Source organism: Heterocephalus glaber, unplaced genomic scaffold, assembly GCF_053883595.1.
Source record: "Heterocephalus glaber isolate CG9 unplaced genomic scaffold, H.glaber_assembly_v1.0 deba00001457, whole genome shotgun sequence".
Lineage (NCBI taxonomy): Eukaryota > Metazoa > Chordata > Mammalia > Rodentia > Bathyergidae > Heterocephalus > Heterocephalus glaber.
The window spans coordinates 31,543,586-31,571,408 of NW_028258305.1; the positions used below are offsets into that span (position 1 = coordinate 31,543,586).

The 27,823-nt window shown below is 34.5% G+C and overlaps 1 protein-coding gene across 4 annotated transcripts in view; it reads left to right on the top strand.

Annotated features, from left to right (window-relative positions):
• The window catches only part of Strn (striatin), a 117,776-nt gene that overhangs the window by 43,501 nt on the left and 46,452 nt on the right, over positions 1 to 27,823 (top strand). For all 4 annotated transcript variants that reach the window (XM_013070172.3, XM_021253721.2, XM_087216135.1 and 1 more), the window contains exons 3-7: positions 4,152 to 4,225; positions 16,143 to 16,221; positions 18,570 to 18,737; positions 20,995 to 21,130; positions 26,695 to 26,830. In XM_013070172.3, coding sequence (XP_012925626.1) covers positions 4,152 to 4,225; positions 16,143 to 16,221; positions 18,570 to 18,737; positions 20,995 to 21,130; positions 26,695 to 26,830 — 593 coding nt within the window. The remainder of the gene's footprint in view (positions 1 to 4,151; positions 4,226 to 16,142; positions 16,222 to 18,569; positions 18,738 to 20,994; positions 21,131 to 26,694; positions 26,831 to 27,823) is intronic.

Sequence of the window (27,823 nt, forward strand, 5' to 3'; positions counted from 1 at the left end):
TATTGGTGTATAGGAACACTATTGATTTTTGAGTATTGATTTTGTATCCTGCTGTGCTACTGAATTTGATTATTAATTCTAGGAGTCTTTTGGTGAAGTTTTTGGGGTCTTCTATGTAGAGGATCATGCCCTCTGCAAATAAGGATAATTTAATACCTTTTCCTATGCATATCCTTTTTATTTCTTCCTCCAGCCTAATTGCTGTGGCTGATGTTTAAGAATAGGAGTGGTGGGCTGGGGATTTAGCTCCGTGGTTCTAGCGCCTGCCTCACAAGCGCAAGGATCCGATTTCGATCCCCGGTACCAAAAAAAAAAAAAAAAAGAATAGGAGTGGTGAGAGTGGACATCCTTGTCTTGTTTCTGATTTTAGAGGGAAAGCTTTCAGCTTCTCTCCATTTAAAGTGATGTTAGTTATTGATTTTGTCATAGATGGCTTTTATCAGATGGAGAAAGAGATCTTCTATACCTGTTTTCTTCAGAGTTCTTTATTAGGAATGGATTTTGGATTTTGTCAGATGTTTTTTCTGCATCTGTTGAGATAATCATGTGAATTTTGTCCTTGCTTCTGTTTATGTGGTGAATTACATTTATTGAATTGCATGTATTTAACCATCCTTGCATCCCTGGGATGAAGCCTGCTTGGTTATGATCTATGATGTTTGATGATTTACTGTATTTTGTTTGCCAGTATCTTATTGAGAATTTTTACATCTGTATTCATTAAAAAGATTGGCCCATAGCTTTTTTGGTTGGATTCTTTTCTGACTTTTGCATCAGGGTAATGCTTGCTTTCAGGAATGACTTGGGCATACTGCTTCCCTTTAGATACTATTAAAGAGTTTTAGAAGTATCAGTGTTAGCTCTTCTCTAAAGTTCTTATAAAATTTGGCAGTAAATCCATTGAGACCTGGGCTTTTATTAATTAGAAGTTTTTTTTATTCTTTAATTTCATTGACTAGTATTAAGATTATTCAGGATTTTTGTACCTTCTTTGTTCAAATTAGGTAGTTTATATGTATCTAGGAATCTATTTCTTCTGAATTTTCCATTTTATTAGATTCTCAAAGTAGTTACCAGTGAACCTCTGGATTTGGCAGAATGCATTGTGATTTTTACCTTTGTTATTTCTTTTTCTTTTTTTGGTACTGGGGATCAAACTCAGGACCTTGCGATTGCAAGGCAGGCACAGGCACAGTGCCACTGAGCTAAATCCCCAGCCCTTCCCTTTGTCATTTCTAACTGCATGATTTTGGGTCTTTCCTTATTTTGGTAAGATTGGCAGGCTGGGGATTTAGTTCAGTGGTTCCACCGCCTGCTTCAGAAGTGCAAGGAGCTGGGTTCGATCCCGGTATCACAAAAAAAAAAAAAAAAAAAAAAAGATTGGCTAAGAGCTTGTCTGTTTTTTCAATTCTTTCAAAGAACCAATTGCACAGTTCATTGATTCTTTGTATTTTTCTTTTTAGTCTCAATTTCATTAATTTCTGCTTTGATCCTGACAATTTCTTTCCTTGTATTACCTTTGGATTTAGGTTTTTCTTGTTTTCTAGGACCTTCAGGTGCATTATTAGGTTATTTATTTGAATTTACCCTGGTGACATTGGCATTCATCACTATAAACTTCCCTCTTAGGACTGTTTTCATTGTATTACATAGGTTCCTGTGTGTCATACTGGCATTGTCATTTGATAATGATAATTATCATTTGAGAACTTTTTCCATATGCATGGGATAATTTTGATTCTTTTGCATTTACTTAAGCATACTTTATGAGCTAGTATAGGGTTTATTTTGGAAAATGTCCCATGTGTTTCTGAGAAGAATGTGTAGTTTATTGTTGTTGGATGGAACATTCCATAGTTAATCTATTAAGTCTGTTAGTTTGAAGGTTTGGTTCAACGCTGATATTGCTTTGTTGATTTTTTTTGTCTAGTTGATCTATTTGTGACAGTGGAGTATTGAGAGTCCTCCAGTATAATTGTATTGATGTTTGTTTGATTTTTCAAGTCCATTAGTGTTTGTTTTATGAAGTTGGGCATGCTGGTATTTGGTGTGTGTATATTTTTGATTGTTACCTTTTCCTGTTGACTTTTTCCCTTAACCAATATGTAGTGACTTTTTTCTTTTCTCTTCTGATCAGTTCTGACTTGAAATCCACTTTGTCTGAAATTAGGATAGCTACTCCTACTTTTTTATGGGTTCCTGTTGTATGGAATATTGTTTTCCATCCTTTGGTCTTTAATCTGGTTCTTTTTTTTTGGTACCAGGGATCGAACTTGGGACCTTGTGCTTTCGAGGTAGGCGACGGAAGTTCTGAGCTAAAATCCCCAACCATAATCTGGTTCTTTTTTAATCAAATGTGTTTCTCATATACTTCATACCATTGAATTTTGTTTTTTGATCCAGTCTGCCAACCTGTTTTTTGATTGGGGAATTGAGACTGTTCATTTTGAGAATTATTACTGAAAGGTATTGATTTATTCCTGTCATTGCATTATATTTCTGTTACTGATTTCCGTTTGTTTTTTTTCCTTCTTTTGTTTAGCTGCTCATCTGCCAGGTGTATTCATTCTTTTTCACTTATTGTCATTGTTGGCTTCATTGTCTCTTTCTAGGATATCCTTAAGAGTTTTTTGTAATGCTAGTTTTCTGGTCATGAATATCTTGAAGTGCTCCTTATCATCGAAATACATTGTTTTTCTCCATCAGTTTTGAAGGAAAGTTTTGCAGGATACGTAAGTCAGGGTTGGAAATTATCTTTTAGGGGCTGAAACACTTCACTCCATGCTGTCCTGGCCTTTTCCTTTGTGTAGAGAAGTCAGCTGTAATACTAATGGATTACCTTTATTCACGATTTGTTGCCTTTCTCTAACAGCTTTTAATATTTTGTCCCTGTGATGGACTCTGGTATCTTATGTGGCATGGAGAGTTTCCCTTTTGGTTATGGCTGTTTGGAGTTCTGCATACCTCACTTATCTGTATGTTTATTTCTTTTCCTATATTTGAGAGTTTTCTGCATTTATTTCTGTGAACAGGTTTGTGTTTTTTTGTTAATGTTGTTTGTGTTGTCTTCTGATTTTTCACTTACTCCAATTACTCTTAATCTTTGGATCATCTAATAGCTATTAGATCCATTTTGAATGTTCTCTTGTTGCTTTTAAGGTATCTTTGAGTAGTTGGTCTCTGAGGCATCATTGTTTTCTAGTCCTGAAATTCTGTCTTCACACTGGTCACTTCTGCTGCCTGTACTTTCAGTAAATTTTTAATCTGCATTTCTGATTGAAACCTTTACATGGACTCTTAATTCTTTGTAAAACTGGTCATTCATGTTTTGTGTCATTTTGTTCAGCTAAGCTAGCATTTTATTAGTGTCTTCTGAGAACTGGATCATATTAGTTATCACTTCCATATTCAGTTATATCTTCTTTATCTCTCTGTGTACCTCTTTCATCTGTTTTCTAACTTCTACTGTTTATTCTTTTGAGTAATGTGGGTGGGTAGCTTATGCTGTTCTGCCTCTTGAAGCCCCGTAAGTTGTCCTTGGGAGAGGTGACCATTCAATTTTTTCTGAGTAAAAGACAAAGGATATCTTAAGTAGGAAAAAAACATTTCATTAGTATTAGAATACCTTACTCAACACTGATGATTTAAGGTGGATTTTTGCCTCCCTTATATGGTACATCCTGACTATTCTTGGTGAATTATAATTACCTAGAAAGGCACATAATATTATAGATGATTTTAATTTTCTTTAAAGACTCGGTTTCAGAAAGGTTAGTAATCTTACATGTATATTTCCAAACCTGCTGATAGTGAAGTTCAAATTGCAATCATCAAAAAGATATGAATACTAAAAAAAAAAAAAAAAAAAAGATATGAATACTACAGAAATGAGAATGTTTATGGCTCATTTGTAATTAGAGGAAGACTTAGGATTCCTACTATTATTCTTTTACTTTGTTTCAATGACACTTGATGATATAACAAAAAAGGCAAGGGTTTCTATATTATGATTTTGATAGCATGGAAGGCTATGACCCTTTACAAATTGCAGGAGTTTTGCTAGGACTGTTGGATACTGTTGCATACTACGTATTTTAAAGTTCATGTAAATATGTTTTAAGATGGTTTATATTTTCTCATTTCTTTGTTAGAGCCAAATACCACAAGTTGAAATATGGGACAGAATTGAATCAGGGAGATATGAAGCCTCCAAGCTATGATTCTGGTAAGCTAATTTTAAAGGAAGTTTAAGTGATAAAAAGAAGTTCTTGTGTAGTATTTTATGGCAACATTTATTGTAAGTTTATTTATTTTTATATTAATAAATTTTATTTTATCCCATTCCCTCCTCAGTGGCCCTCTGCTCCCTAGGTACAAAAGCTTTGTTTCCATTTTTTCCTTCTATTTTCACTTTTTTCTTGTCCCTTCCTTCCTTTCTCCCTCCCTGCACCCTTGTTCCCCTTCCTATTTGAAGATTTTCTTCCCATTTCCCAACATCCATTATACATCTCAGTCCTTATTTCCGCATTCAGTTTCTCAAACCAGAGAAACAATGTGGTATTTAAACATGTGTCCGATTTATATCACTTTGTAAGTTAATTTCTAATTACAGTATTTCCATGGGGTTTTTTTATGATCTGCTTATCTTTTTGCCACTAATAATTTAGCATCATGTAGATCATTTTCCACTACCTTCCTTCCATTTCCTCCATCCCTTTCCTTTTAGTTCATTTTTTAAAAATTTTATTTTATTGGTACATTTTAGGTGTACAATATAGTGACATTCATCATTGGAAATTAGCAGCTTTACATAATCTCTCTTGGTTCTTATTTTTTTCCCCTTCCACTGCCCTCCCTTCAACCCCTCCATCCCTCCCTATTTACAAAGACTTTGTTTCCATTTTTTTCATTTTCTCATATTAATTCCATTCCCTTCTTTCCTTTCCCCTACACCTCTCACTTCCCCTTCCCCTTTGCCCCTTTTCTTCCTATTTGACATTATCTATTATACTTTTTAGTCCTTATTAACACTTTCAGTTTCTCACACTAGAGAAACTATTCAGTATTTACACATGTGTGTCCTGTTTATTTCACTTAAGAGTATCACCTCAATGTGCATCCATTTAGCTGTAAATGTCTCTAATTTCTCAATTTTTATGGCTGAGTAGTACTCCATTTTATTTTAAAACCACATCTTCTTTACCCAGTCTCCAGTTGATGGGCATTTGGGCTGTTTCCAAGTTTTAGCTATTACAAACTGCCACTATGAACATGGGTGCACATATATCACTGTGGTATGATTCTTTTAATTCTTTGAGGAAGATCCCCAGCAGGGGACTAGCTGGGTCAAATGGGACTTCCAGTCCTAGTTCTTTGAGGTATCTCCGTACTGATTTCCACAGTGGTTGCACCAGTCTACACTCCCACCAGGAGTGGAGCAGTGTTCCTCTTTCCCCACAGCCCCACCACCATTTGTTATTGGTTGGTTTCATGATAGCAGCCATTCTTTGTGGGATGAGGTAGAATCTCAGCATTTGTTTTCATTTGCATCTCTCGAATGACCAGTGATGTTGAACATTTTTTCACATGTTTATTTCTGTTTCTACTTCTTTGTCTGATAAATGTCTGTTCATTTCAGATGTCCATTTTTGGATTGGGTCTATAAATTTGGGAGGTCTAATTTTTTTAAGTTCTTTATAGATTCAAGATAGTAGACCTTTGTCTGAGAGACAGCTGGTGAAAATTTTTTCCCACATTACGGGTTGTCTTTTCACACTGCTGGTGGTTTCTCTTGCTGTGCAGAAGCTTTTTAGTAAAAAGAGATCCCACTTGTTGATTGTTTGTGCTAGTTCATGGGCAACTGAGGTTTTGTTCATAAAACTTTTCCTACACTGATGTCTTCAATAGTTCTTCGTAAACTCTCTTCCAGCCGGTTTAGTGTTTCTGTTTTAATATTTAGATCTATAATGCATTTCTATTTTAGTTTAGTGCATGGTGAGAGATATAGGTCGAGTTTTAGTCTTTGGCAAGTTGAAACCCAATTTTTCCAGCACCATTTATTAAAGAGGCTATCATTCCTCCAGTGAGGGTGTTTGAATCCTTTGTCAAAGATGAGGTGGCTGTGTCCAGAGTTGTTTCTGCATCTTCTAATCTGTTCCACTGGTCCTCAGGTCTGTTTCTTTGCCAGTACCATGCTGTTTTTATCACAGTAACTTTGTAGTATAGTTTCAAGTTGGGGATTGTGATACCCCATGCCATGTCTCTGTTACCTAGAATTGTTTTTGCTATGCTGGGTCTCTTCTTGTTCCAAATGAATTTTTGGATTGTTTTCTTAAGGTCTGCGAAGTATGCTGCTGGGATCATAATTGGATTGCATTGAATCTATATAGCAATTTTGCAAGTAGGGCCATTTTCACCACGTTGATCTTCCCTACCCAGGAGCAAGGGATATCTTTCCATTTTCTGATAGCCTCTTCAATCTCTCTTTTCAGAGTGCTATAGTTTTCAGAGAAGAGGTCTTTGATTTCTTTTGTTAGGATGATTCCTAGGTATTTCAATTCTTTAGATGTTATTGTGAAAGGAATTGTTTGCCCTGTTTGTCTCTCAGTGAGCCTGTTGTTCGTGTAGAGGAAAGCTATTGATTTTTGTGTATTGATCTTGTATCCAGCTACTTGACTGAATTTGGTTACTAAGTCTAGAAGACTTTTGGTGGCATTCTTGGGGTCTTCTGTATAGAGTATCATGTCATGTGCAAATAATGACAATTTGACTTCTTCATTTCCTATCTTTAGTCCTTTTATTTCTTTCTCTTGTCTAATTGCCTTGGCTAATGTTTCCAAGACTATATTGAACAGGAGTGGTGATAGTGGACATCCTTGTCTTGTTCCTGATTTTAGTGTGAAGGATTTCAGTTTTTGACCATTTAGTATGCTATTGGCTGTTGGTTTTTCATAGATGGCTTTTATCAGATTGAGGTAGAGTCCGTCTATTCCAGTTTTTTGTAGGGTTTTTATCATAATGCATGTTGGATTTCATCAAATGCTTTTTCTGCATCTATTGAGATGATCATATGGTTTTTGTCCTTGGCTCTATTGATATAGTGTATTACATTTATTGATTTGTGTATGTTGAACCATCCCTGCATCCCTGGGATGAATCTCACTTGGTCAGGGTGTATGATTTTCTGCATTCTATTTGCCAGTATCTTATTAAGGATTTTTGCATCTATGTTCATTAGTGAGATTGACCTATAGTTTTCTTTTTCAGTTGGGTCTTTCTCTGCTTTGGGGATCAAGGTGATGCTTGCTTCCAGGAATGAATTTGGGTGTATTGCTTCCCTTTCAATTTCATTAAAGAGTTTAAACAGTAGTGGCAGTAGTTCCTCTCTAAATGTCTTGTATTCCACATTGAAGCTCTCAGGACCAGGCTTTTCTTAGTTGATAAGTTTTTAATTACGTTTTCAATTTTATTGATTGATATTGGGTTATTTAGAATTTTTAGGTCTTCTTCATTCAACTTTGGTAATTCATATGTATCTAGGAATCTGTCCATTTCTTCTGTGTTGTCCATCTTACTGGCATATAGGTTCTGGAAGTAGGTATTGATGATCCTCTGAATTTCTGTTGGGTCCGTAATAATTTCATCCTTTTCATTCCTAATTGCATGGTTTTGGGCCATTTCTTTCCTTTTTCTGATAAGGTTGGCTAAGGGTTTGTCCATTTTGTTTATTCTTTCGAAGAACTAACTCTTGGCTTCATTGATTTTTTTTTTTTTTTTTTGTATCATTCTCTTAGTCTCCATTGCATTGATTTCTGCTCTGATTTTTATAATTTCCTCCCTTGTATGAGCTTTGGGTTTGTCCTCTTCTTTTTCTAGAAGCTTGAGGTCCAGCATCAGGTTGTTTAATTGGGCTTGCTCTGTTTTCGTAATGTGAGTATTCACTGCTATGAATTTCCCTCATAAGACTGCTTTCATTGTGTCCCATAGATTCCGATATGTTGCATTGTCATTGTCATTTAATTGAAGGAACTGTCTGTTTTCTTCTTTAATTTCCTCTGTGACCCATTGGTTATTCAGAAGTGTGTTGTTCAATTTCCATGTGTTTATGAAAGTTTTGTGGTTTCTTTTGCTATCAATCTCCAATTTCATTGCACTATGGTCTGATAATATACAAAGGATAACTTCATTTCCTTTGCACTTATCTAAATATGTTCTATGAGTGAGTATTTAGTGTATTTTGGAGAACGATCCATGTGCAGCTGAAAAGAATGTGTATTCTGATTTTGTTGGGTGGAACACTGTAAATGTCTGTTAAAGTTCATTTGTTCAAGAGTTTCATTGAGTTCTAGTATTTCGTTGCTTGTTTTTTCTCTAGTTGATGTATCTATTTGTGACAGTGGGGTATTGAGGTCCCCCCTACTATTGTATTAGTGCTTATATGATTTTTCATGTCCATTAGTATTTGTTTTATATAGTTGGGTGCACTAGTGTTTGATGCATATATATTTATGACTGTTATCTCTTCCTATTGGATTATTCCCTTTACAAGGATGTCGTATCCTTCTTTGTCTCTCTTAATCTGTGTTGGTTTGAAATCCACTTGATCTGCAAAGAGGATAGTTATTAGTGCTTTTTTTCCAGTTCCTGTCCCATGGAATACTGTTTTCTACCCCTTAACTTTCAGTCTGAGTTTCTTTTTGAATTAAGTGTGTTTCTTATATGCAGCATATTGTTGGATCTTGCTTCTTGACCCATTCTGTCAGTCTATTTCCTTTGATTGGTGAGTTGAGACCATTAACATTGATGGTTATAACTGATACGTATTTACTTATGATTGTCATGACTTTTTCTTTTTGTTGGATTCTCCCCCTTTGCTTTTAATCTCTTGTCCTGCCCGGTGGATTCATTCTGCTGGGCTTCCTGGGGTTGTGATCCTCATTGTCTGTTCCTAGGATATTATCTAAAATTTTTTGGAGTGCTGGTTTGGTTTTCATGAAGTTCCTAAGGTGCTCTTTGTCATGGAAGTATTTTATTTCTCCATCAATTTTGAAAGATAGTTTTGCAGGGTACATCATTCTGGGTTGGAGGTTGTTTTCCTTTAGGGCTTGAAACACATCACTCCAAGCTCTTGTTGCCTTGAGGGTTTGCACTGAGAAGTCTGCTGTGATTCTGATGGGCTTTCCTTTGTATGTGATTTGTTTCTTTTCTCTAACTGCTTGTAGAACTTTGTTTTCCTGTTGGGTTTCTGGAATCTTAATGATATGCCTATGTGTAGTTTTTTTTTTGATCATGGCTAGTTGGAGTCCTATATGCCTCACTTATCTATATGTCAAGTTCTTTTCCCCTGTTTGGGAAGTTTTCTGCCATCACTTCTGTGAACAGTTTTTTTATGTCATCTGCACTCTTTCCTGTTTCTTCACTGACTCTGATCAGTCTTATGTTATTCTTCTTTGCATCATCTAGCAGGTGCTGGATTGATTTTTTTTGTGGTCCCTTACAGTTTTAAAGAAATTTTTCTTTTCCTGGTCACTAATTGCTTATTTTCTGTATCTGAAATTCTGTCCTCACATTGGCTTGTTCTGCTGGGTAGACTTTCAGTGGAGTTTTTAATCTCCTGGAAATCTGTTTGCATCTGCTTTATGGATTCAATTTGTTTCCTATGTTGGCATTCCATCATGTTCCTCAGCTCCTCAATTTTTTTATCTGTATTCTCTCTAGATTCATTAATCATGTCTTGCAGTATGGGCACAATCTCTGCTGTTATCTGAGAAATTATTTCTGATTTCATTTTTTCCAGATCCTCTTTTGTTGGTAGTTCAGGGAGACCAGGTATCAGAGTGTTCCATGTCATTTCCCTTTGAGGTTGCTGTCAGTGATCTGGAAGTCTGGTTCTGAGGCTTGTTTACATGTCTTCTCATTTTGACAGGGCTGGTGGGGCATGGAGGGGCGGGGTGCTGCTGGAGCCTGCGCAGCTCACTTCCTCTGTGGTGGGAATGGTGGTAGGTTGACCTGGAAGCCTCCTACTCTGCACTGGGAGCTGCGGCATGTTGACCCAGAAGCCCCCTCTGTGCTGGGAGCTGTAGTATGTCGATTCAGAAGCCTCCTCTGTGCTGGGAGCCAGCTCCTCATTTTTTACTCTTCTACACTTATTGGAAGTTCAGACTTCATGGGTAGCAGGCACCAACATAACCTTGTCATGCTAAATCTTTCCCAGTGTTATTAGGTACTTGGAGATGTGTAGTTACAAAGTACAATACATGATGGAGTTGAAGTTCTGAGAAAGTATGGGAATTGTGGAACAAGAGATTTCTTCTTAAAGCATAAGGGAATTCCTCATCCCTTATTGATCCACTTTTGAACTGATAACAGTTTCAGACTGGACTTTCTCACTCACAGGAAGTTGTATTAAATAGGACATGTTTTAACAATTATCTGTTTATGTCATTTCTTTCTTTTGCCTTCCTCTTTAGCCACCAAATAATATAAAATAGTATCTGAGCCTCGTCAGATATTAAGGAATACATATATAATTCACTTAGTGTAAGTATAAAGGGAAAATTATTTAAAAATCATCTCTTTCAGATGAGTGAGGTTTTGACACAATCTCAGATTAAATTCCTCAAATATATGAAGATTTTAATGTGATGTGATTCAAAAGAATGGTGAATGTTCAAATTAAAAGCAGTTCATTTCAGTAAAAGCACATTGCCACTAATTCCTCTTGCTTCAGAAACACTTATCCAGTTATTCTTGCTGTTTTCTCAAGCGTTCTGGAAGTCCACGTAACTGGGTGTCTTTAGTTGCACTGTCATTGCTACCTCAGCATTCTGAAATGATCCAAAACACTTGCCTTTCGTGGTCATTGTGACTTTGGGAAAGAGCTAGAAATTGCATGATTCCAGATCTGGTGAGTAAGGTAAATGAAGATGCACTGTAAAGTTTTTACAAACCTCTCTTTCCATGGGATGGCACTCAGCAGCAGCATTTACCATATGTTTTGTCATACCTCAGGAAAGAAGACTTACAGAATTGCCTAAGAAAGTTTCAAGAACAATGGGATAAGTGTATTGGAAGTGAATAGACATATTTTGAGGGAGATTAATGGCAATGTCTTTTACTATAGTAATTTAAAAAAATATAGATATTCACTACATATTTGGATCACCCCTTGTATGTCATTTACTAAAATACCTACCTGTGCTATCGGTTTTATGAACTTTAGTTTTTTGGGGTTTTTTGACACAAAGTCTTGCTTTATAGAACTCACTATGTAGCCTAGGCTGTCCTTGAACTGCCTCAGTCTCCCAAGTGCAGGGATTACAGGCATGCACAACCATGCCCAGCAATTTTATTAACTTTAATCCTTAAAATAGTTACTCAATGAGGGTAATATTATTTGCATTTTATTTATGTGAAATTTAAGTTCAGAGAAGTAGAAACACTTGCTTAAGGTCACACAACTATTACATGATCAGCTGTGGATCAAAATTCAGATCTGACACCAAAATTCATATTCTTCCCACTTTACCACACTGTTTCTGAATTTTCCAAAATGAGTTGAATGTGCTGCCAATTTCATAATTAATTCAGTGTAGTAATGTGTTAATGAGTATCCACAGCAGAATATTAAATCCTTGAGATTTAGAGCTATACCGGTTGATCAGTGGTACTTTTTTTTTTTCTGATTTTTCAGTTCTGTCTTATACTTGAGAATCTATTCTTGAGATCTGAGATACACGCAGGTTTCAGAAAATAATTTTTTATACATCTAGGTTATTAGGTTGTCATAAGAATGTGTTGTCTGGCCTATGGAGATGATTTTATAGACAGTATAACATTAAAATGTTTCTGTTTTGTAATTTTTAGAATGTATTTATTTTTGTTTGATTTTGCTCCATAATTTTTATAAAGCAATTTAGGAGAATAAAAGCCTGGTTGTAATTTATTTTAAAAGTTTGTAAGTAAATAGCGTGGCTTGGCATAAAATACTGGGGCTTTGAAATCAAATATGTAGATGTAAGTTTGGCACTTTCCTGACACTTTAAATTCCTATGATATTAATTGCTCTGAGATTTTCTTCAGTGTTGATATGTAAATCTTCTGAGACTAATTCCTAACTGAAATGTATATTTTCTTAGTCTACAGTACCTAGTTAGTAACTAATACCATTCTATCCATCCAACAGTCTGTTCATCCTTGACATATTAAATACATAATGTTCTTCAGACCCAGTATGAAATCCGGTGAATAAGATAATAATGCTGTGATGGATCTTTACAGGGAAGATAGTTAAGAAGTGATTACACTAAAATATTCCTGTGTAATAAGAAAGTGATTTTTGTTCTTGAGCACAGCATCAGAGGAACCGAATCTAGTATAAGTGGTCAAGGAAGGCTGCTTGGATGAAATGATATTTAACATTGACATCTGAAGGAGAAAGCAGAAATTAGCCAGGATAGGTAGACTGGCTATTTGTTGAATTAGGCAAGATGGAGGAGTGAGTCAGAGTATTATCTGCAAAGCTTTTAGTTTGGCACCTTTGAGAAATGAGAAAACTGAATGGTAATGAGAAGAACAGAAGGAATGTTCTTACACATTGCCAGAGACTTAGCCAGTGGCATAAAATATTTTACAAAAGACTTTGTAGAATATGTTGGGGAGCTTGTACTTTATGTTTAGAGTGGGAGAAGATGGCGAATTGTGATCAGATTTGCCTTTAGCTCACATTGCCTGCAGTGTGGAAGATGGTCTAGAGAAGAGCAGAGTTGGAGTTAGGGAGGCTGATTGGGGAGCTAGAACTGTGGTGGTCAGCTGGGGAATTGGGAAGGCTGCCTTAACAAGGTAGCCACAGTAGTTTGGGGGAGAATTTTAGGATGTAAAATCTATAGAAACTAGTTCTTAATTAGATATGGGGAATGAAAAAAAGGGCACATCAAAGATGACTCCCATATCTGTAGTTTAAACTAAATGAGCAGAAGATTTAGAAAATGGTCAGTTTACTTCTGAATTTAGCTCATAGACACTTGGATGTATGAGTGTGGAGCTCAAGCCAAAGGCATCAGGATATAGTAGTGAAGGCATACAAAGCTGTTGGTGGAGAAGTGATCATCGCAGGGCTTTGTGCAGAGTGAGAAGAGGAACTAAAATGGAGCCCTTTGAAAGACTGGTAGAAGAATGGAAATCTGGAAAGACTTCTTTTAGTAAATACTGTATTATAGTAGTTGATTTAGCTCAGTGGTTCTGCCGCCTGCCTGGCAAGCGCAAGGACCCAAGTTGGATCCCCAGTACCCCCCCCAAAAAAATACTGTATTATTAGCTGCTAGTAATGATTTCTTCAAGTTTTGTACATCAGAAAAAGTATTTTGCTCACTGGCATTGTTTCTGGATGAGACATTGCCTATTGTCCTTATCTTTGTTCCTCTATTTTTAAATTTTATTTTCCCCTCCTTATTTAAAAAAGCTGGGTTTCCATTCTTTTTGTTCACTTCTCTCTTTTTTTCCCTTGTCCCTTCCTTCCTTTGTTCCTCTGTATTTAGTGTGACCAATTTCTCTGGATATTTTTTTTTGGTACTGGGAATTGAACTCGGGACCTTATGCTTGTCCGGCAGGTGCCGGAACCACTGAGCTAAATCCCCGGCCCCTCTCTGGCTGTTTTTAAAGTTCTCTCTTTATCATTGGTTCTAAATAGTTTTTATTATGATACATCTTAGTGTAATTTCCACTCCCTAGAGTGTCTCTTAGGCTTGGGGGTTGGTTGATTTTTCTTGGATCTATGGTTTTATCATTTTCATGAAATTTGAAACTTTTAGCCATTATTTTTTCAGATACTGTTTTTGTTCCCCCTCCCTGTGCTAAGATCTAGATATTCTCCCAAGACAGTGTCAGGGACAATCATAAGTTTTATCTGTTTGCTTCTCTTCTCGGATTACTATCTTTCCTGGTTGGATGTCCAGTGTTTTGAAAAAGCATTATTTTACCTGTTTTATTTCCTACTTCTTTTGAGAAGAGAATAAATCCAGTCTGTATTACTCATATTTGATTGGCAGTGGCAGTAAAATACTTTCATTGTTACCGAGAAACTGAGCTGCTATATACTTTAAAATTTCACATTTGAATGTTACCCTTTGAACTTGATAGGCAAGAATCAATCTTATAGTTGCTGAGTTCAAGAGATTTTTTTATTTGGTTTGTCTTAATTTGTTTTTATTAAGGTATAATTTATATATAGTAAAATGTACAGTCTTTAAGCTAATATCTGAAATTTTAAAGTCTTGAAGTGCTAGTACAATTCTTATAAGTGTAGTCTTGGTAGTTACTCAGTTGAGTATACAGCATATATTAGAACATAGTATGTTATAAATGCAGTTTCTGAATTATTGTATGTTAGTGGAAACAAGATTTATTATTTTTCCTTAATACTGGGATATTGTTTTTGTCTTTTTTAAAAATATAGCATCTTTGAAGTTATCTCCAAGTAATTTTTATTTAATTTCTCTAATTTTCCTTCTTCCGCTCAACCTCAGTTACTCTACTATTATTTCTTTGGTATATCATAGAACTTGGTCTAATTATTTTAGGAGAAAAATAGACATGCAGGATCTAAGTCTTACTCTTATTCACATATTTTCTTTAATTTCCTATCATTGTAGTGATGGCATATAGAGGGAAATTCTGTGAAAAGGCAGGATTTCCACTCTTAAAACTATATTTCTAAGAAACCTATAAATTAGCCTCTATTTTAGTTACTTTCTCATTACATATCATATACAATATACACAAACCCAAGGAGGAAAAGTTTGTTATGGCTTATAGTTTGTAGCGGTTTCAGTCCATGCTAGTTGGCTGGATCCAAGGCAGGACAATATGGCAGAAGAGCATGGCAGAGGAGGCTTGCATATGGAATGGCAATTAGGAAGCAGAGAGAGGATTCAAGGGAAAGGGGAGGGAGATATATACCCTTTTAGACTACACCCCCAGCAGCTCACTGCCTCCCAACTAGGCATCACCCCCAACATCACTGTTAGCTGTAAACTCGTCAGTGGACTACTAATCCATCAGTGAGTATCATACTGCCAAGATCCAGTCACCTTCTCAGAGCCCCACCTGTGAGCACATGAGGGTTGGGGGGACTTCTGAATTCTGATATAAACTATAACATCGTCTAAAACTGAATTTTGTCATCTTTAAAATTGAAATAAACACCTATATTTTGAGATTGTAAGGAATAAAAGAGGTACTGTAATGTATATATTTTTACACAATGTCAGGAACATAGTAAACATGCAGTAAATGCTTAGTTGCAAATATGGCAAAATAAAATTTCTCAGTGCTTATATCTCCACTTGAATAAGATCTTACAAAGATTGGTAGTTTCTTTTTTAAAATGTTCTCAGAAGTTTCTTATAGTTTGGTCAAAGGTTAATAAAAAGTATAATTTTTTTTTTATATTGTTAAAGCGTACCATAGTATAGGTTGGAAGTTCTATAGTCCAGACTTAATGTGGAGGAAGCTCTTTTTTATAAATCCTTCTTGAAGGGATTCAGCTTTTATCTAATGATGAATTTAAGCTTTAAAAAACCTAGAGGTTTTCATTCAAAGAATGTAATTGAACAAATGCTTGAAGTTTTGATTTAATAGCTAGTGAAGGAAGCAGATTTGGATTGAGATTATTTCTTATATATCTGCTCTTTACCAAACTAGTTTTTTTTTGTTTTTTGTTTTTTTTTGTACTGGGGATCGAATTCAGGACCTTGTGCTTATGAGGCAGGCGGCAGGACCACCAAACCAGTTTTTTAAAAACTATCATTCTTAGATATTTTGTTCTCATTCTTTTGTGATATTTCATAATATTTGTATTTCACTTTCATTGTGCAACTTGATTGGATAGATCTTTGTCCTGAAGGAATATTCTCAGGCTGGCTAAAAAGATAGGGAAATTTTCTTTATTTTAGTTCTGTTACTCTTAGTAGCAATAGTTAATTTATATTAGAGTTTTCTTAAAAACAATTTACATTGTCCTAAAACATACCTTAAAGTTCTAATTTTACATATTCTTCATCTCATAAATGTTTATTAGACTTTTAATGATTGAGATGCCCTGTAAGAATGTAAAATAAGTTTAATTATGATTTCATGTTTTCCAGATGAAGGTAATGAAACAGAAGTCCAGCCACAACAAAACAGCCAGTTAATGTGGAAACAGGGTCGACAGCTACTCCGACAGTAAGTATCCAGAAGTCAAATTCAGAAACTGTTGAAAGGAACCAACATAATTTCATGAGATCACTTTTATTTTGTATTTTCAACTTAATTAAATAAGTATACCTTTTAGTATACTACTGCTGTAGAGAAGCTTAATTGAATTTCTGTTCCTTTTTCATATTAAACATTTTCCCCCTGATAGAATATTTATAGATCGAGATTATTCTTCTTATTGTAACATTTGTACAGATATGTATATATGTTTTAACATAAGGCCAATTAGTATTTGTATATAGTTACTTGGGTTTTTTTCCACTTTTTTATTGTAAATAAAAGAATGTCTTGAATCCCTCAAATTTTGCAAATACTGCCTAACATACTTTCCCCTATAATGTGTATACCTGAGACTATGGACAGAAAACAAAGCTTGACTGAGGCTCTGATGTCAGGGGTACACTGAACCCACTCACCTGCTCAGCATCTGCTCCTTGCACACCACTCTGAAATTAGTATTCAAATGTATGTCAGAGTAAGAGGAAATTTGCTGCTGTTTTGGTCTTTTGGAGCTGGTTATGAGTAATTTAAACCTAAAGTTTTCAAAGTAAATAAATGCCAGTCATTCCTATTAAGAAGAGAATATTATAACATCTTTTCATATCTGTTGTTTATGTAGACAAAAATGAGCCTTTAATATTTACATGGATTTCCATTAGGGCCCTCACTTTGGTCTTAAATATGACTTTGGGATTTCCTTTTCCAAATAGATAAAATTCTTAAAAATTGCCTTTTTGTGAGAAGTGGTTTCGAGCTAGCCAAGAGATTTATTTTCATTTAATCATTCATTTATTCACTCATTCATTCATTGTTTCTAAGAGATATTTTTAAAAACTTCAAAAGACCCATAATTTACTCATCAACAAAAAGTTGACATCATGGAATGACAAAGTAACTATTTAGTAGAACCAACTAATCTGTGGCAAAACTGTTTTGACAGATATTTGCAGTGTGGTTTTTTTGCCAGAGTGATGTGGATATCAAATATTTGTTAAAAATAGGAAAACATGACAGTAGTTTGCAAGAACAACTGATTATATTTAGGAAAGTTGGAAATTTGTTATTTCAAATTTTAATCAATACCTTCTTTTAGATAATTGATGAGACTGAAAAATGAGCATCTTGATTTGATAAGACACACTTATTCCATTTGGTGTGATGTATCTTTGTGAGATATCTTTCAGCTTTAGTAACTATTAAAACCAAAGCATGAAATTGAATCTAAATTTATCTTGTCAACCTGTTTTTTTCTTTCACCCAGAAGACTCTATGCCTAACATTTTTCTAGCATATTTATTACTGGCATTTCTCTTTTGTCATGGTCCTAACACTGCTATTTTGATCTTTTTTAGTTAACTTTGGGGTTGATATGTATTCAGTGCTTTTTAAATGCCAAGTGCATCTGTTTTCTGAGAACAAAAACTGAGTTTAGGAAAATTAAAGTTATTCGGCAAGTATGCTGAGTGTGGTGGTGCGCACCTATAATCCCGGCTATGAGTTCGAGCCCAACCTGGATGGCTTAGTGAGATCCTATCTCAAAATAAAAAAGGGGTTGGGATGTAGCTCGTACAAAGCCCCTGCATTCAATCCCCAGCACCATACAAAGAAAGAAAGGAGAGAGGGAGGGAGGCAAGTCATACAGCAAGTAAGTGGCAGCAGTGGGTTTAATACCAAGATCTCTCAGTACAAAGCTTATACTCTTTTTTTTTTTTCTGCTGCTGCTTCTCCACAGTGCACATAAACTCACATGTGTATGTACATGCACACCCACATCCCACAATTTAATTTTGATCTATTTTTATTTTAAACTTGTCTCATGATAGAGGTTTTTCTTCTGTAGAGGTGACTTTTGGAAAAATACTATTTTGTATGTCATGAGGAAGCCATATATACTAGAAACATTCTCTTTAGATCTCAAATAGCTGATCTATAACTTTATATTAGAAATGTTAAAACTACTAACATCGTTATTCTGAAGTAGTAATTCAGTAGAATTTGGGAATGAGTTTGCTCCAGTCCTGCCTAAAGGAAAGAATGTGCTATGTACTATGTTAAGGAACAGTTTCTTCTTAGGATAAACGTAATGAATGGTGTATTGTATAGTTCTGTGATTTTTTTCAGTGACTGTAGAGGGTGGTACTGCAAGAGACAGCTCCATTTGCAGCTGGAAGATGATTAACCAGTCTTACTAGCATAGTACTGTACTGTTAAGTCTTATGTAGGCATGAATCTGAAGAAATACTTTTATTTACATACTAGTAATTTTGGAATATTGATTCCTGTATTACTAAATTGTAAGGATCTTCTTCACACAGGTATCTCCAGGAGGTGGGTTACACTGATACTATTCTAGATGTGAAATCCAAACGAGTGCGTGCTTTATTGGGCTTTTCAAGTGATGTCACTGACAGGGAAGATGACAAAAATCAGGACTCAGTAATAAATGGCACAGAGGCTGAAATTAAAGAGACAGCAATGATTGGGTAAGTATTTTGTGTACAAAGTGTTTCAGCTGTAACTTTAATTCTTGCTACTTTTGGTTTCAGAGATGTTATTATACTTTTAGGCAATGATACAGAAATAATTATAATTAAGGTTAATAAAATTTTAAAAGTTTTCCTAGAAGGTAATATAAGGTTTGGTGTTACCATTTATGATTATTTTAATTCAAGAATATAATTTTTGTATAGAATAGCTTTGCTTGAAATTTATATATTTAATATGAATTTTAATATCTTGATGCTCAATCAACTATTAGAACCTAGTGAAAGGTCTTTTGAAATTCAATACCAATCTAGAAAAACTAAATTTTGTTATTGGTGACCCAGAAATTATAAAGGTATCTCCAAATACTGTACACATAAATTTTTTTGGTACTGGAGATTGAACTTAGCGCCTTCATACTGCACTACATCCCAGCCTTTATTTGAAGACAGACAGGGTTTCACTAAGTTGCCCAGGGTGGGCTCAAACTTGGAATTCTCCTGCCTCAGTTTTGCAGAGAACTGAGATTACAGTTGCTCACCACCATGCCTGGCTTAGATGTAAACCTTTTTTTAACCAGTTTTATTTATATATTGCTGTAACATGTAAAATACGTATCTAAGTTGAGTGTATACATTTTAATTGATAGACTAAGTTGAAACTTTCAATAGCTGTTTGAAATATCTTATTTTCCTTTTGGATCATATACCATACAATTATATATGATTCTTCTTAAGTGAATAGTTTAATAAAGAGATTCTTCTTTATTGGAAAAAAATTGCCATAGTATTAATTGAATGAAAAGCCAAAGATTATGTGAAAGCCTAAGTTCAGTGTTATTTAACTTAATGCTTTAGGCTGAAAGAATGATTTTAATTGAACTGTGTAATTTTCTACTGCAAATATAGTTCCTCTTGTTTAGGACATGAACTAAAATTATAGGACTAGGTAAAGGATTGAGCTATAGGAATTTTATAAACTATTATCATTGGAGCCTTCTTGCAGTACTCATTAATAATTAAGAATGCATTGCCTTGTATTTAAATAAATAAAAAATGTAGAGTCTTTCTCTTTAGAAACAGATCATATTGGCATTATTCTTGTTTGTATTGTTTTTCTAATGACTTGAGTCATTAAGTTAACCTAGATAATATAGGTATTTTTAGGGACTATAATGCATACTTTCTTCTTTTTTTTTATGTGTGCTTTTAAGAAACCTTCAGTAATGACTTTAAGAAAAAAAACCATTCCATTTTGTGTATTTTGGTGTTGATCAATCTTTTGAAACTGAGAAGTATATTTTGGATCTGTTCAGTTTCTGTAGGGATGGAGAATGAAGAAAAAAAACAAAAGCATACTTGTCAGCAGATTCAAAATTTAATATTTTATCTGTTTTTAAAATGTTGTCTGTATATTTTCAGGAAAATACCTTCTTATCTAAAACATATCCTAGTGAGCTGGAGAGAAATTGTATTCTGGCCATCAGGAAAGTGTTTACTAAATTTATCTTCAGGGAATTTATTCAAGTCTTATATTTGAAAATTCAGTCATTTCTAAAAGATGAATGATTTATTCACCAGTAGAATCAAACCTTGTATTAGTATTGACTAGTATATTGTTTTTAGTAATATACTAGTAAACTTTGTATATACATTTGCTCTTTTTACCTCCTTAGCTGTTTAGCAAGAAATTCAAGATTGTATTAGAGAAAAATGACATCTTTATTAGTTATTTTAGTAGCTGTGCAAAAATAAAGGAAAAACAGAAACAAAAGTAATAAATAAAAGAAATACATTTTTACTTCTCTCTTTCCCCCCAATTTATTTATTTATTTATTTATTTATTTATTTATTTATTTATTTATTTATTTATTTATTTTTGGTACTGGGGATTGAACTTGGGACCTTACGCTTGTGAGGCAGGTGCTGGAACCACTGAGCTAAATCCCCGGCCCCTTTTTCCCTATTTTTTAAAAAGAAATACATTAAGGTTGATGTGTAAGGGTCAGAACAATACTGAATTAGGAGCAAGAGTCAGTAATATAAATATATATAATATAAATAATATAGCTACTTCTTATATTGCTTTTTCAGTTAATGTACAGAATTGTAATAGATGAGAATCAGTGAAAGTCGTAATATAACTTGATGATCTTATTGTAATATAACGAGAAGTCAATGAAACATTTTCAGGAGTTAATTTTTATGTTGAGGTTAAAAAAAGTGGACTAAACAGGATGTACATGTTTTAAACCAGAAAATCCGAGTTAACAGATTCTGCCTCCGTGCTGGATAATTTCAAATTCCTTGAAAATGCAGCTACAGATTTCAGCGATGAAGATGAAGATGATGACATTGAGGGAAGAGAGAAAAGTGTCATTGATACTTCAACGGTAAGTTAGATAACTCAGATAATATATTTTGAGGTACTGTAATGCATAATTTTAAAATAGTCCATGTCCTTCAGTCTAAACCCTTAACTTTTTTCCACCATACATTTGGGGAAATTGGAAAGAGTCTTTAGTATTGATTTCAAATTAACCAATAGTAGCTTTCTCTTTCAAAAAGAAATCTCACTGTTTAAAATTCATTATCATGACATCTGTAGAGCTGATAATTATGATAAATGTATCGTGTTGTAACAAGGCAGTGTTACTGGTTGCTGCAAGACAGTAGAATTAACACATCATGGTGTCTGATGGAACTCGCTTCCTCTCTGATCTGTCCTTGTCTGAAAGGATTGCTTTGGTAGACAAGTTCTAGACTTTCAGAACTTTTCTGTTTGATTTCTTCAAAATTTTTAAGGATTCTTTTGTATTTTTTTCAATCTTTAAAAACTTTATTTACTTACCCATAGCAGTTTCCTGAAATAAAAGATGTCTCTAAATTGCTGTTTTTTCCTTCTCTTCCTGTCTCCCATTTTCTTCCCTTCTTCTCCCTTCTTCTCCCTCCTTCTACCTCTTCTTCCTTCCCCCCATTTTATTTTAAAAGGTTGGGGCCATGCTTTGCTTTGTTTCAGAAAATGTTTGCATTTCCTCCTTCACATTTATTTGAGAATACGAAGAAGGAAAGTAAAGTAACATCAGGGTGACTACCACGAATTGTGCTTTTTTTTTTTTTTTCTTGGTACTGGGGATCAAACTTGGGTCCTTGTGTTTGCGCAGCAGGTGGTAAAACCACAGAGCTAAATCCCCTGCCCACGAATTATGCTTCTTAATACTTCAGGCTTAATTTTTTCATTTGTAAAATGAGGATTATAAAAAATACATACATATTTTATCACAAAGGGTTTTGTGAGAAACAAAAGAGATACTATATAAGAAAATTATATGTTCAACTATAAAGGTGCTTTCTAAGTGTAACTTCTTTGATTTTTTATGCTCTTTGCTTCCTGGGCACCGTAAGAGACTGTCAAATTATTACTGCTAGGTTACTGTTTCCCTGGGTCACTATTCTGCAACAGTCCCGCTATGGTTATTATTTGAACTTCAGATAGTCACTCAAAAATTTTCTAAACAATTAGTAATAACATGTTTTAATCTATTGTAGTAAAAAGCCTTAATTTTCTATAATACTTTTTCTTTTTCTTAATTATATGAAAATTGTATAGCTCCTTGTGATTTGTATAGAATGATTGTATTAAGATATTTTTCCATAAAAATACTTTGTTGATAGCTAAGTGGTAAATAGCTCTAATTATGGTGCAATAAATTTCTTTGTTAGTGATTATGTCGGTTGAAATATTTTTAAAATCCATAAACTGATTACTGAAACTATTTTAAATGATCTGACTAGAAGGTTCTAGCAATAACATAAGCATTTAATTTTCTAATTCCCAACCATTTGGTTTCACTTTAAGTAATTAAATTTTTTTAAATTTTATTTTATTGGTACATTTTAGGTGTACAATATAGTGACGTTCATCATTGGAAATTTGCACCTTTACATAAACTCTCTTGGTTCTTATTTTCCTCCCTTCCCCTGCCCTCCCTTCAACCCCTCCACCCCTCCCTATTTACAAAGACTTTACTTTTTTCCATTTTCTCATATTAATTCCATTCCCTTCTTTCCTTTCCCCTACCCCTCTCACTTCCCCTTCCCCTTTGCCCCTTTTCTTCCTATTTCCCATTATCTGTTATACCTTTTAGTCCTTATTTACATTAAGTGATTAAATTTATAAATATTCTGTCCTCCAATTAGTGCAGATCATAGCAACACAGAGAAGGAACATCTGATACAGATGCTGAATACATTCAGATTCTGAATGCAAAAATCTAGTTTTTCAGGAAAAATCCATATTTCTAAACAATAAACTGAGTTTAAGTTTTGTTAAATTAGATACTATATTCCGTTAATTTTCACAGTTATCATCTAATAGTGCAGCTACATGCAAAAAGGATTTTAAAAATCTTAACTGAACAATGAATAAGCATGACTTATAACATTTATGGCATTTCAGAGAGAATGGGTGAAAATTATCCTGCTAAAATGTTAATATAACATCAGATTCTCAGAATGTTGTTTTATTTCATTAGTCAAAAACAGTTTAATAGACTGAATTAAGGAAATACAGAAACAAGGCTCTTAGTAACTGCTGGTTGTGTTTACGGTGCCATGTCTTCAAAGCTGTTTGTTTTCTCCTTTCTTTCTCTTTGTCCTCCTTGAGTTTATTCCTTGAATTACACTCTAGATTATTTTCCTCCTCTGCATCGTCTCTTTCCTCACAGTTAACTTCTTCACATGGGGCTTTACCATCGTCAGTGTTCTTATTGGTTCAGTATAAGAAGGGTTTTGAAATTACTGTATACATGCAAAAAAAAAAAAGTGATCACTTTCAAATTGCCTAAAAGATAACTTCACAGCAATAATTAGTCTCCACATTCAAGAACTTTAGGAAGAAAAGTAAAGGGATTTAAGAATCATTAACTATTGTTTTAATCACAGTACAAAGAATCTCCTTCCCATTTATGCTGTGCTTTTAATGGTTTCAGAGTGACACTATTTTTTTTCTGTGACACGCTATGCACCCCATTAACTTACTTGTTTTTGTCTTAATTTTCTCAGTTGATTCATGAACTCATTAAAGATAGGAGTGAAGTAGAACCTTCTATAAAAGGAAGAAAAGTAGTATATGCTTATTATCACTTTATCCTTCCGATTTACTGATCCTACCCTCCCTTTGTAACCATAGTTTGTTTATCTTCAGTGCCTAAAGTTTAAAACCGTAGAACTTTTCGTGAATTTACTTAAAATATAATGTACTTAAGTAGCTAGGTGTAGTGGTGCATGCCTCTAATCCTAGCACTGAGGGAGGCTGAAGCAGGAAGATCACAAATTTAAGCCCACCCTAAGCAACTTGGTTACCTATCTCAATAAAACAAAACAAAACAAAACAAATAAAAGAAGCACTGAAGGTGTAGCTTAATATAAAGGCCCTGAGTTCAATCCTCAGTACTACCAAAAAAACAGTGATACTTGATAGTGGTTTGCAGGGACAAACTTGCTGTTTATCTTCATTTTGCACAGTTACCAAGAAACAGATTTTTTTCTTCATTGAGTTACTTTTGTGTCTTAATAACATATTTGGTAAGAACTAATGTCTATTTCAGACTTTTAATTTGAAATTCCAGATACTCTGGGTTTTTCTCTGCCTTCTTTGACAGGCAGTAAGAATAAGGACTCTTCATCTACAAGATGTTAGTGATGGCCCATTGAATACAGCTGGCACCCCTTAGGGTTAGGGAGAAGGAGGGATCAAGCTTCTAAGATAAAAGAAGGTGAGGTAGGCAGTATATTTGTATGGCTGAGGATTAAGGAGTCCAATTGATGTAACTCTTCGGGGATATTTTTGTCTGGCTGCTCAGGGAAAATTAGAAGAGATTGATATGGGGGTTTTTTTGTGTGGTTTTTAATTTTTTGAGGTTGATGTATTTTATGAGTACTTGCAAACCAATACACATTCATTATGTATGGGGTTTCTGTTCACAACCTGCCACCTTGACTTTTTCTTTTTTAATAGATTTGCTAGATGTTAGACCAGGAATTATTGTAGGCATAGAAGTATTTCCTGATTTTAGTGAAATAGTCCAATAAGTTAAACCAGTTATTCTAGCATCATTAAATATCCCTTGATCTCTCCTATTCAGTACATATATCAGGGAAGTTAAGATGAATTTCATCTGTGACACTAGCTTCGTTCCATTAGTAGTGGCTTCCTAGGGTGCTATGTTGAAAAAAATTTCTGAGGCTGTGTGTCTTGTTTTGTTTTATTTTGTTTGTTTGTTATTTTTTTAGACAGGGTCTTGCTGTCCAGCTCAGGCTAGCCTTGAAGTGACTGTGTAATCCAGCAGGCCTTGAACTTTCAGTGATCCTCCAGCCTCAGCCTCCTGAGTGCTGGGATTAGAGCCATGTGCCACCACAACTGGCTGTATGTCATCTTTGATGAAAAGTGCTGTGATTGATAACTGATAACCAAATATGAGAAAGAGAACAGGGTCATACAAGTCAGGTGTTTGTTATCTCTCTTTTTTTTTTTTTTTTTTTTTTTGGTACTGGGGATTGAACTCGGGTCCTTGTGCTTGCGCAGCAGGCGGCGAAACCACTGAGCTAAATCCCCAGCCCAAAAGTTGATGTTTGAAGAACTTGTTTGTTTTTTTTTTGGTACCAGGGATCGAACTCGGGACCTTGCGCTAGCGAAGAAGGTGGCAGAACCACTGAGCTAAATCCCCAGCCCCTGTTTGTTATCCCTTAATGTCCATTTGGGACTCTGGTCTACCCCATTGGTCTATCTGATAAACCTTTATAATTTTAAACCATTCAAAAAAGTCCAGGGATAAATTTTGATTAGGTCATGCTATTTCTGTTTCATATGAAGTGAGGGAAGTCTGGAGAAGTTGAAATATTGATACATTTTACTGAAAGGAGCTACAAACCAATTATCTTAATTTCTTTGGGCTTAAGTTCATTGAGTTGCTCAAAAAGGATATAGTTCATAAGGAGCATTTGCATGTTGGTCTGAAAAATGATTCTGCATGCCTGAGGTTTTAAGTTTTAACCCTCTAACTGCATTTATAATAACATATGACTAAAAATATAAAAATGACCCATAACAGCCGTATCATATTTGCTGTTAAATCTGTTATATCAGTTTAAAAGATCACTATTTTAGCAGATAAAATTAATATATAAAGAGCAATTGGAGAAAGCTAATACAAGGTTAGGGCAGTAGAAATAATAATAGGAACGTAACAGAGTGCCTTGTAAGTCTTAAGGCAAATATTTCCAAGTACGTAGTTTTTCTGATTTTAGGTTTTGTGAGAGAGTGATGTCATATTAAAAGTCATCATAATCATGATTTTGAAAAACTGTTGTAGTATTTTATGACATGTATCCTCTTTGATACAGATTAGAATGCCTGCAAACTGTACAGATTGTATCCAGGAAATGTAAGATTTGGTTGTGGTTCTTATAGTGTGTCAGGGAAGTTTTTCATCTACCTATAATATAAATACATGTCTTGTATTCTGGTGATTTCATTATATATTTCCTTTATTTACAAGTAAATCAGAGCTGGGCATGGTGGGGCACACCTGTAATCCCAGCACTCGGGGAGGCCGAGGCAGTTGGATTGCTGTGAGTTCCAGGCCAGCCTGGGCTACATAATGAGTTCAAGGTCAGCCTGACTACATAGTGAGACCCTGTTCCCCCCAAAACCCCCCCCCAGAAAACACAAAAAATAAATTACTACTTTACAACATATAATATGTGTTTTTAAAAATAATATGTGTATTTTTCACTGAGTTAGATAGTACATTTAATTTGATACAAACATATATATACTTTCTGAAAAACTTGAATTGCCTTTCTCATTTAATGGTAAAGTTATTGTTTTCTTTTTAAAATGAAATCCGTAATATCTTCTAATACTTTAATTTAACATGTTTTTTTTTTTTCTTAGATTGTTAGGAAAAAAGTATTGCCTGATAGCAGTGAAGATCGAGCTACAAAAGAAGCCCTGAAGGAATTTGACTTCTTGGTTACATCAGAAGAAGGAGACAATGAATCTAGAAGTACAGGTGATGGAATAGATTGGGGTAAGGAACCATACTGGATTCATCCAGAGATTTAAGTAAATAACAGAAATTAATGTTTTGCCAGGATGGCAATATCTTCACGAAACATGATGTTGAAATATTGAACATCTAGTGAATTTTTACTATGTCACCTTTTCTCCAGGAGTTCATTAACTTGTTAGTTCATCTGTATTGTTTTGTTTTGTTAACAGGGTCTCACTGTGTAGTTTAGGTTGACATTGAACTCTTGGCAATCCTTCTGCCTCAAGCCTCCCAAGTGCTGGGATTACAGGTTTGCGGCACCACTTTTTTTTTAACATGTGCAATAGATTATGAGGAGTTTAAATTAAAATATGTGAGTTTTATTTTCTGCTAGACAGTTCAACTGCAGATTAAGTTTTTATGGAAATAATATATGAGAAAATAATAGAGGATTTTGGAGAGCTCATCTCTGGCATCTTCTGTGCAAAAAATATGTTAGAATATTGTAGTTATTCATTCCAGTTCAGGTTTTGACAGTTGTATAGGAATAGTTTTTTTTCTTCTCTCACATTGCTCTAAATGAATTAGTATTTTAAAATTCTAATAAGAGTTTAAAATAAGTACTTTGGGAAAATGTCTTATAACAGATCGTTCTACTAGATTGGAAATGTGTTTTTACTGTCAATACAGTAAGATTGTGATAAATTCTTCAAAAGGGATCTGTTTTATCTGATGTATGTATATTGTCAATGAGTAAAAGAAAAGGAGGTAGGGTCTAATATTTATACAAGTATTTATTGAAAGAATGTAATGCTGCTAATTATTTTAATATTATTTTAAGTTTATCTTTATAAAAATTTCCACTCAGTCTTCTCAAAAACTGAATCAGTCGAGCTATGTCTGGTGGTGCATGCCTGTAATTCCAGGACCCTGGGAGGCAGAAACAAGACCATTGCAAGTTCAAGCCCAGCCTGGGCAATTTAGCGACTTAGAGAGATCCCATCTCAAAATTTAAAAATAAAAAAAGGGTTG